This window comes from Fusarium oxysporum, chromosome 8, assembly GCF_000149955.1.
Source record: "Fusarium oxysporum f. sp. lycopersici 4287 chromosome 8, whole genome shotgun sequence".
Classification (NCBI taxonomy): domain Eukaryota; kingdom Fungi; phylum Ascomycota; class Sordariomycetes; order Hypocreales; family Nectriaceae; genus Fusarium; species Fusarium oxysporum.
In genome coordinates, this window is record NC_030993.1 from 1,598,761 (window position 1) to 1,609,354 (window position 10,594).

Sequence of the window (10,594 nt, forward strand, 5' to 3'; positions counted from 1 at the left end):
GCCGCCTGTCCAAGCCCAAGCTAAACAAAACAGAGTCCACCCGCTAGTCTACCCCTCGACTCCAACTCCAGCTCACATCGCGACAACTAAACATCCCCACCATACACTGCAGTGCCGAACCTTCTTCTTCTTCTTCTTCTTCTTCTTCAACATTCCTTCGCTCAATTAAGAAGACATCCCCGGAAGAAGACAAGCAGCCATGGCTAGCTTCATGTCCAGTTTCTTTCCTGGAGGGAAAGAAAAGAACCCGGCCAGCGAAAATGGCAGTTCGCGACCTGCTACGCCATCCACCAGGGTGGACAACTTCCTCAACCCCGCGAGCACACCTCAAGGCAGCCCGAGCAAGAAGACCAACCCTCCTGGCTCACACGACCTCCCGTCTGCATTCGAGAGTGCCTTGACACTCAATCCTCCTGTCATGGAGCCACCCCTCAAGTTGGGCCGCCCTCAAAGCGTTATAACCCCGCTATCACCTGGCAAGACCAAGGTTCAGCCCCTCGACGAGTCCAACGTCAATGTCGATGAAAGCGTCGTCCACAAGACGCGGCCTGTAAGCCCTCAAAAGAAACAAGGCCAGGAGAACACACCCCCTACCTCTCGATTGGCTGGCACCGATTCTCCCCACCAACATAGCCATGCTGCCGTCACCCGTCAACAACACTATGAGCACAGAGAGCGACCAAACACGCCTGCGACGAAGAAATTCAACACCGCTCGAGGTCTGACACCCGAAGAGCGCGAGATTCTTCAGAAGCCCAACGTTAAGCGACTCGTCAATGTTACTCAGCTTTGTAGGCATCTCCCAAACCCATCGATTGTGAAGGGCATCTTATTGATTGGTCTCTAATGCTTTGTTAGACTTCCTTGACTATTACTTTGACCTCCTCACCTATGTTGGATCAAGACAAAATCGACTAGCAGCCTTCAAGAACGAATACCCTCCGCCCCCAGAGACTGATGAGCAGACGCACAACCAAATGTGGACCAAGTACACAGGACGAGAACGCGCCAACTTGCGCAAGCGTCGAGTTCGACTTCGACATGGCGACTTCCAGATTTTGACACAAGTTGGTCAAGGTGGATATGGCCAGGTTTTCTTGGCTCAAAAGAAAGACACTCGTGAGGTTTGTGCCCTCAAAGTCATGAGCAAGAAGTTACTGTTCAAGCTTGACGAAGTTCGCCATGTTTTGACGGAGAGAGATATTCTGACCACCGCCCAAAGCGAGTGGCTCGTTAGACTCCTCTACTCTTTCCAGGATGAAAAAAGTATTTATCTGGCCATGGAATATGTGCCTGGCGGCGACTTCCGCACCCTGCTTAACAACACCGGTGTGTTATCTAACCGCCATGCCCGTTTCTATATCGCCGAGATGTTCTGTTCCGTTGATGCCCTGCACCAGCTCGGTTATATCCATCGAGATCTCAAGCCCGAGAACTTCCTTGTCGATTCTACAGGACACATCAAGTTGACCGACTTCGGTCTTGCTGCAGGTGTGCTCGCCCCGTCCAAAATTGAGTCAATGCGTATCAAGCTGGAAAAAGCATCCGAAAGTGCAGTTCCCTTCGGCAAGCCCATGGATCAGCGAACTGTGGCTGAACGTCGAGAGAGCTACCGGACAATGCGCGAGAATGATGTCAACTATGCCAAATCCATTGTGGGATCGCCTGACTACATGGCCCCAGAGGTTCTTAGAGGGGAGGAATATGACTTCACAGTGGACTATTGGAGTCTGGGTTGCATGCTGTTCGAGGCACTCACTGGATTCCCTCCTTTCGCGGGTGCCACCCCGGATGAGACGTGGCGTAATCTGAAGCACTGGAAGGAGGTGCTGAAGAGACCTGTATGGGAGGACCCCAACTACTTCCTGAGCAACAGAACTTGGAATTTCATCTGCACGTGAGTAAACTGCACACTTTTGATGCCTGGCCATGGCGAGCTGAAGCTGACTGACTATCCCTTAGATGCATCAACTCTCGCACAAGACGATTCTCGAATATCAAAGATATCTATGCTCACCACTACTTTGCCGAAGTTGAATGGGATGTTTTGCGACAAACTCGTGCGCCCTTTGTACCAGAGCTGGACTCGGAAACTGATGCGGGCTATTTCGATGATTTTACCAATGAGGCTGATATGGCCAAGTACAAGGAGGTTCATGACAAACAACAAGCTCTCGAGACAATGGCTGAGCGTGAAGACCAAATGAGCAAGAGTCTCTTCGTCGGATTCACGTTCAGACATCGCAAACCCGCAACGGAAGAAGGCGGGAGCCCCAGAAAGCGCATTCCCACTGATGAGACGTTTGGGACGATGTTCTAGGACGAGCCCCAAATTCCTCAGACCGTGGTTGGCTGGCGAGGTTTTGTCAGTAGGGAAAAAGCCCTTTTCTGAAGTGATACGAGCGGGTTGCCCCAGGTCCTTATTTTCGGGTCTTAGGGTATGACATGCATACCATTATGAGGATTCTTGATGTCTTTGTTGGTGCTTGACCCCCTAGTGCTTTTCTTCTTCGATGTTGCTGTATTATCACTTTTGATATTGTATTCGACACTGCAAGTCCTGCAGTTCTGTTTTCGTGCTATTCATTTTCGGCAGGCAGGAGTTCTATAAGGACCAGGTTTTTGTGTACGGTCCGCTGGTATGGAGTCTGCGAGTTGTCAGGCGGCCCACGATAGTTCAGTTTATGTATGTATGTTTTGAGATTAGTTTCCCTCCTGACTTTGGCAGGTATGAGGACAGGGGGATTCCGAAAATAGAAAAGCCAATGCCTTCGTATTGGCTTTTGCGAAGCAACGAGCAACTAATTTTGACTCGACAAGACCGTTTTGTGAGAGCGTGTTCGCCTTTATGTTAGCCACATATACCAACCAACCTTACATGCCACTGCCCATTTCAGTATCTACTGACATAGGAATCGAGATCACAAGGACATGCATTTGAACCTCAAGATGCTCGATCTGTTTTCTCGTGGTACTGGTCCCAAGCATTCTCAAACCTATTCGACGGTTTCATTGATTTATCCGCCACAAGCAAGCAAGGATTTGTGAGAGAATGAACAAGAAGTATATAATAGACTTAAGTGGTATCATCAAACCTCTTTCAGAGGGTGTGTTCATTGCGAAGTCCTGTCCCATCCATCAAATTTGCAACATCAGAAGCCCTCCCATTCGCTTGTTTCCAGGCCATCTATAAGAAATAATAAAAATGAAACCCTCGGCCAATCGTCAGATCTATAAATAGACGTTTGGAATGTTGGAAAATTGTCGTGATAACTGCGCCATTTCTCGACAACATGCAGTTTTTGGCATGTGCATGATTACCCAGTAATAACCACATACCAAAAGGCCATTCCCTCCATAAAACTCCAGCAACATCGGAAGCGATACAATCCGCCACAAGTTAACACATCCAAGTAAGGTATCAATCCGTCATATGATCAAGTCTCAAAGAAAACGCCACCATCTAAAACGCCCCGAAATCATGCCCTATTTCGTTAAAGTGTATCGTCCGCAAAATTTGTACCGCCGTTCAAGGCGGAGCTTCCAAAATCTCCATCATTACCATCAAAGCTAATTGATTCTGTCTTGTTGCGATCACAGGCTCATCGTCAGCCATTCCCATTCTTGAGGACCGGCAGAGCTACCAATCAACGAGCTTGTTTGCCCACCAGACATGCTGATCATGCCGGTAGCCGACCCTAGCGTACTGGGTCGCTGGTTCAAGTTGAAGCTGCTGGCGGACATGCCACCAGGCAAACTCGAAAGTCCAGCTGAGGAGCCGAAGGGACGCGGGCCGTCGATAGAGCTGGTTGAATCGGGACTGTCGATATCCATCGATACTGGCACATCTCCTCCAATGCTCTTGCTGTGGCGGCGTTGCCGTTTTGAAGAAGCAGTGGCGGGACGCTGCATTGACATTGACGAGGCACCAGGTCCAGGACTAGTCTTTGGGGGCGCAGCCGCGATGGGGACAACCCCTTTACCACCCACAGCACCAGAAGAGGGTCCTGGACCAGCAAAATGACTGTTTGGAGTGCTTCCAGCGGTGTTGGCACCCGATGTAGTACCACTTACTGGGCTATCGATATCCTTACTGCTAGCGGGTTGACTAGTAGCAGGTGGTGTCGTTACCTTGGGTGTCGGGTTGCTGCTGTTTGGTTTGGTGCTATTTGCTGTCGCAGTGGACATCGACAAGGTCGAATTTTTGCGAGAGTTCAGGGCACTCGCCGTCTTCTTAGACCTCGTACTGCTCCCTCCAACTGGTACGTTGGTCCCGGAACCACGATTTCGCTTCTTAATCACGTCCGTCTTCAAACTCAACGGTCTCACCACGCCATGCAACTTCAGGAAAAGACCACAGGCGTTACACAGTGGTTGGCCTTCAGGGTTTCGTCTCCACAAAGGCGTTGTCTGGGTGAAACAGTTCGTACACGTGGTCGGAGCATTTCCGTCGTTCCCATTGCCGGCAGCTGTCTGCAAGTTGGTGGTTGAGCCCTGCTTTGACATGGGAGGCGAAGATGGTCTGCTTGGAGCCACAGATGAGAATCCCGACATGGTCCCGTTTCCATCACCAGCAGGAGAGCTTTGCATCGATTGTGCAAGCTGCTCAAAGCCATTCTGTTGTCCGCCAAAGTGAACTGGCGTAGATGCATTTCGTGGTAATTTAGGATGCTGTCTCCTTAGGTTTCCTCCTCTGAAAGACTGCGACTGTGATCGCTCAAGGCCGTTCGATTCCCAGTCTCCATTATTATCGACAAAATCAGTTGTTGTTCCTCCGATCATCACCTGCTTGCGAGTTGGTCCGCCGGGGAAACGAGCTGCTTGGGTGCTGAACTGGCCTGGCAGGCTGGCATCCCAGCCCATCGCTCCCGACTCATCAAGTGATGAAGACATATCCTTTTGCATTGAAACATTACGATCAGCAAATGCGTTGTTATCCTCATCATCGGAGTCGGCTCCAAAAGAAAACATGTTATCCTGCGGCATCTGAATCGTGGGTGAAGTGACAGCTTGTTCGTTTTGGAACACCTGAGAAGGGTCGATATGCCCAAATGAGCTAGGAGCAGTGCTATATGCAGACATTGACTCCGATGCAGTTCCCGGAGCAGAGAACATAGTGCTGCCGCTGTTGCCGTTCGCGCCACCATACATGAACTGCTGGCTAAGCATACTGCCAATGCTCTGCTGAAAGCCCTGAGGGCGTTGCGCTCGCCCATCCTGGGAGCCAAAATAGAATCCTTCCTGCTCGGGCACAGGATGAGGGGTCGAGACATTCGAGGGGTACGCAGACGCTGGTGGCGAGTAAAAGTCGTTATTGTTGTTATTGTTGTTGTTGTTGCTGTTGTTGTTGTTCATAGATGCTGAAGGGACAGATGAATTGTGGTACATGCCAGAAAAGGGACCATGGGGTATCATAGGTGATGTTGAAGGAGAAAACGAGAAGTTCTGCTGGAAGTTTCCATTGTTGACCATGGAGTCATTTCCCATAAAAGTATCGAGGTTGAAGGGAACATTGCCGCCATTAGACTGCTGAGGGATGCCGGCCTGGTTGGGCTGGTCTAAGGAATAGTCATGCAACTCCGAATCAAGATCCAGGTCATTCTGCGCGGCAGTGCTGTTAACAGCTGGGACTTGGGGGGAGAAATTGGCAGGGCGCTTTCGAGTCTGGTTGTGAAGGTTAGCAGTCGAGCGCGAAATAAGCGTGCTATCACATGTAAAATAAAAAGTAACATAAATTTGGAGGTTTGCGACGGACGAATGGCAATATGCGATGCTGGTCACACAAAGAGGAGGGGGAATGAGAGTTACTCACCCTGCGGTCATCGATGCTCGTTTTTCGAAGATGACGGTTCACATAGTTGAATTCGCTACCCTGAGTAGCCTGGTGAACTGGCTGGACGGGGACCGACTGTGGGACAAAAGTCTGGTGCGATGGTTCTTTGCGGGATTTGATTGGGATGGCCGACGCCATTGAATTGCCGGACCTATCGTCAACCATTTTATCGCCTTCAGGAGACGCAAAGTTGATAGGCGAGCCAGAATTGTCAGAAAAAATGAAGTCGTCAAGATTCATGGCATCAGGTTGAGCCAGATTGTTTTCAGAAGACTTTCTCAGCTGAGCAATGCCGCTGGGAGAGCTTTGCATCATTGGGCGTCCAAGTCTGAAAGCCCTGGTCAGCACGTCATGGTCCAAATGTGAGAACGTGATTCGAAGCACAAATGATGTTGCAGGAATAAAAGGTCATTTACATACCGGCTGCTGGCGTCCATGTTCTTTTTTCTTCGAGCATCCGCCTCGTCTTGCCTCTGCTGCTGCTCTTCCTTGTGCCTGCGTATGTTGAGAGCCATCATACGCCAAGTCAGATTCTCCATGCGGTGCTGGCTAGGAAGCTGGTGCTTGGTCCTCGCGAAGAATTTCCAGACCTGAGTCGCAAGCGGATCATCCTGCTGCATCCTGTCGATACTGCGATCGGAGTCGGCCAAGCCATTCTGGAGAAATGGGAAAAGGGCGCTGCCGCCCAGGCCCTGCCGGGCAAGGGAATAGGTGGTGGCCATGTCGGTCTTGTGCTCCTTGAAGCTGGCCGAAGCGTCACGAGGGTTTGGGATGCGGTTCGAGTTGCCGCTGCGCTGAGTGGGAGCGTTGTGAATAGCAGCGCCAGGCCATGCACTTGGCCTTCTTGGAAAACGAAAGTCGTGCTCTGTTATTGTTGGGTTCATTGTTAGAACAGGACTTGAGGTTGTGATTGAGACAGATGTGCTCATGGAGGAAATATTGGCCGGCTTGTGGTGGAGCGAGGGTTGGACGGGCTATGAAAGAGGGAAGAGAGTATGAGTGAGGGTGAGCGAGAGGCTGAGGTGACGAAGAGAAGGGCCCCCCACGTAGTGGCTTTAGTAGGAGGGTGTGAGAAGGTTCGGGTGTGGGTTGCACTGCTGCAGCTGCTTGCAGTCCAGATGCCGCTCAATAATTTACAGCGAGTATGGGAGGATGGCACTGTAAGTTACAGAACCTAGCTGCAGCTGCAGCTCTAGCTATAGCTGAGAGCGGTAGGGCCCTGAACAGAAATCCAACCTCGCTGAGATCAGGGCAACCACCTCACCACCCAAAGCGGCCACCTCAGACCGACTGGGATGCACCAGGTTCCGGGCGGGGCGGGGTTCTTGTTTTTGGGGGATGCTCCGGGGGCTTCAGTGGGCACCCGGCGTCAGTGAAGAGCGGGCGAGCGGGCGCTGTCCACCGGAGGAGAAAGCCCAGAGCGATTGAAGGGGTCGTGCTTGGTGTAGGTGCAGAGGAACGATCGAAGATGAGAACGTACGTTACCTAGGTACCTTATGTTTAAGTTGACGATGTATGTACTACGCACTGTAAGTGCTGGTGCCGGTAAGGATATACTTGTGTCGTCGAATGAAAAGGACTGACTGGTGGAAGGACGAGATGACGAGAAAGCCAAAAACTTAGATGTAGAGGGGGGGAGGGATGCGGAGGGTTTTGAGAGTTGAGTTGAGTTTCGTCAAGTCGAGTCAAATCGAATCTGAGGTTTACAAAAGGGTAATATTCATCGAACCGATGGAGAGAAAGAAGACAGAAGGTGCAGAAATGATTGGCTCGTTTATTTCCGTACAGAGAGTAATCAATCGTTAGTGCCCCACGTTACTATTGCCAGTCTCAGCAGCGAGCGCATCCATCGCACATCGACCCCCGACAGAAACCAGAGCCAGAGCCAGAATTAGACTAGACGAGGATGAGGATGACGGGTATTCGCCAAGCCTTTCATCGTCTCGACAGGTACTGTACCCATCACAGCGGATCCCGCCACAACACTTAGGCCCGAATCGACAAAGATGAGCCTGCTACTTTGCTACTGCGACGGCTGAACTCGATGCGCTTGGAAGAGTCACTGAGAGGACAAGGGAAAGCCGCAATCGCATCAGGTCCAATCCAATCGATTCAAGTTTAAAAAACCGCCCACCTGTGGATATACACTAATGCGCTACCGATTCCTATAACCGGACCTCCACGTCCCCTCCAGAGGATACAAATGTACATCCATGGAGGCCCATCGATCAACTACGGAGTCCAGGGAGCCATGGCCGCCGATTGTTGACGAGTGCTTTAGATTTCAAGGGTCCAGGCCCATTTTCTACATGTACGTATGCCACGGAAAGTGGTCGCGGGAACGCCACATGGAGCAGGGACGAGCATTCAGAACTTTGCCTTTGTCTGAACCCCCAGGCCACGACATTGTGTGTAAGTCAGTGTACGGTCGACATCTGGCTGAATACCTCGAAAGGCCATATACTTACTTGGAGGGAATTGATTGGGATTTTCAGGCGCTTATTGAACCCATCTTCCTAATTAATTCACCAAAAAAGACAATTCCTGTTGCACCTTGTCTAGGTATCTAATCAACCTCCTTTTATCGTGATCCTGAAAATCTGTCTCCGCGACCTCGGCGGAACTTCCTTCTCTGTTTTTCCCCTCATACCTCGACCTCCTCCGAGTGCGGATGCGTCTTGCAGCTAGATGGGATAGTGCCTTTCAAAACACCAAGGCTCAGGCAGGTAGGTAATTTCATGCGTGGCTTCAACGCTTGGAAAGGAACGCAGCTCATTTGTCTTGTTGGTTGCAAGTCTCAATTCTATTCATTTTCTCTAGTGGAATAAGACAAGAGACAGAAACACCTCATGAGACTCTCAAGGCGTAGCCACCAACAACACAACATGGATGATCACCAGCTCTACTATACAGTACAGCTGACGAACCCCGGGACCATGAGTGGACAGCGATCACTTTTGTTCGGGCAAACACCGCCAACTTAGGACCCACGATGCTGGACTCATCCAGGGCGTCAAGAATCGAGAAGCTGGCTCTTCAGCCGTGTCAATGGTGAAGGGGCGCTAGGCACGTCCGACCCAATGAGCCTTAATTTTCCAAGATTCAAATACTCCTCTGCTCTGCTCTGCTCTGCTCTACTGGTTATGGCAAATAACACCAGCCAAGCGGATAGACTATCGACCAAGGCGCGATCTATACTTTGGTGTCGCTCTGCAGTGCACATGGCAAGGGCCTGCTCGCAGTTCCGTTAACCGCCTCAAGCATACAACCCAGCCGTTCTCGCAAGCATGGCAGCCTACGCTTGCCTGAATCCGTACTGGTCTGAGTTGACCCTCAACGGCCGGATATCGCTTGTCAAACATGTACTTGGTACTCTTGACCAAAACACCAGACTCAAATCCGAGTCATGACGCCCGTTTCTAAGCTATGTTTCGACATTACCTGCTACGAATCGGGTCTGCTTCATGTTGATTTTCAATATCACTGCACGGAATTTGCCACGATTTCGAGCCATCTTGTAGAGCAATTTCGCTGTGTTGTGGCATCGCGGCTGTCACTTACGACGTAGTATGCAAGTTGAAACATATCTGGTAGCGAGGCATCTGTGCGACTTCGGACGATAGCTCAGTTGAGTTTGAACATTGCCAGATTTGTCCATATTGGCGATCGCGTCTGTGGCAATTTGCCGCACCGCTCTCTACATGTCATTCCTTCATTGAGGCAACTTCAGAAATGGATATTGAACATCAGGGAATGAGAGCTTGAATGTATCTGGAACGCTTCATCAAGACAGACCCACGACCGTGCGTGAGCTTGGGCTAGGGGTCGCCCTGGCAGGTTTAGGTGGTGGAGCCATCTTGCCAGCCGCCACATACAATTCAGCCCAGCAAGACGATTTTCAGGGTACCTGGTCGCTGGTTGCTCGATACAGACCAAGTTCATGGGCCTGCACATCCGTCACGGCGAAACAAACTGAAACTCTCGTCTTGGGGCCGTCACCTCGGCTTCTGAAGATGTGCCTTCACAAGTGAGGAAAGGATGAACCACACGACGTTAATTCTCCCGTGGTGGCTGCCAACTAAAAGACAAGACCAGAGGCTCTTCAGCAACACATGCCGCTGGTGTGTCCATCCAGACGCTCATTGGACGAGGTAGTTCGTCGCAATTGCGGCTCCGAACCACCTATTTGAGACTTCGTTCTGGAAACATGGGCATCAAGCTGCACACGAACGAGTAGATTCGGGGAATACGGAGCTGGGGGAAATGGGGAATTGGAGCACACGTCCAGATGCGCTGTACCACCATTTGTTGGCGGAGAACTCTGGGGACTGTCTAGACTTCGTATCCTGTTACCAGACAAGCATCCTTTCTATTTCCATGAAAGTACACAATTGCAGACAGGTCCCACGAGTCAAAGTACAAGATTTAGGTACCAATCTACTTTGAGGTTCATTCATGGATGTTCTGAAGGACATGGCATCAGGCACCTAAATTCTTATTCTTCCCTTGGACAGATTTGAACTGACAGGGTTTGATATTGACTTTGGCCAACTTGTGTCTTTTGGGAACTTTACCAACAAGCTCCGAAGTTTGAATGTCTAATGCATTCGATTTTCATTAGAAGAATCAAATATTCAAAACATGCATTAGCCGGGAGCAGCAGGCAAAAGCAATCCCTGGCTACATACAGATGCTTATTTTAGCCGCATGTGTATATCCCGGTGAGCTGCACGACGACGTTAGACGGTTCGAGACAAACAG

At 50.5% G+C, this 10,594-nt stretch overlaps 3 protein-coding genes across 8 annotated transcripts; 2 read left to right on the forward strand and 1 right to left on the reverse strand.

Moving 5' to 3' along the window:
- Positions 1-2,893, forward strand: FOXG_03164 (agc/ndr/ndr-unclassified protein kinase; the record flags this gene model as incomplete). 2 transcript variants are annotated; one of them, XM_018380745.1, is made up of 4 exons in its annotated part: positions 200-791; positions 859-1,491; positions 1,543-1,897; positions 1,963-2,812. In XM_018380745.1, 4 exons carry the CDS (start codon positions 200-202, stop codon positions 2,318-2,320), a joined length of 1,938 nt encoding a protein of 645 aa, XP_018237084.1. In that variant the 3' UTR covers positions 2,321-2,812. The 2 variants fall into 2 exon arrangements, with proteins under 2 accessions (XP_018237083.1, XP_018237084.1); XM_018380744.1 differs by having other exon boundaries at positions 1-791; positions 859-1,897; positions 1,963-2,893.
- A 45-nt stretch (positions 2,894-2,938) lies between these two features.
- FOXG_03165 (nitrogen regulatory protein areA) lies at positions 2,939-7,560 on the reverse strand. 5 transcript variants are annotated; one of them, XM_018380747.1, is made up of 4 exons: positions 7,327-7,560; positions 6,254-6,698; positions 5,813-6,161; positions 2,939-5,664 (listed from the first exon to the last, which is right to left on the reverse strand). In XM_018380747.1, exons 2-4 carry the CDS (start codon positions 6,553-6,555, stop codon positions 3,595-3,597), a joined length of 2,721 nt encoding a protein of 906 aa, XP_018237086.1. In that variant the 5' UTR covers positions 6,556-6,698; positions 7,327-7,560; the 3' UTR covers positions 2,939-3,594. The 5 variants fall into 5 exon arrangements, with proteins under 5 accessions (XP_018237086.1, XP_018237087.1, XP_018237089.1 ...); XM_018380748.1 differs by having other exon boundaries at positions 7,314-7,538; XM_018380750.1 differs by having other exon boundaries at positions 5,813-6,698; positions 7,327-7,538.
- A 241-nt stretch (positions 7,561-7,801) lies between these two features.
- On the forward strand, positions 7,802-10,395 carry FOXG_03166 (uncharacterized protein). The gene is made up of 2 exons (XM_018380751.1): positions 7,802-8,559; positions 8,629-10,395. The coding sequence occupies exon 1, from the start codon at positions 8,047-8,049 to the stop codon at positions 8,401-8,403; it is 357 nt and encodes a 118-aa protein (XP_018237090.1). The 5' UTR covers positions 7,802-8,046; the 3' UTR covers positions 8,404-8,559; positions 8,629-10,395.
- The last annotated feature ends 199 nt before the right edge of the window (positions 10,396-10,594 follow it).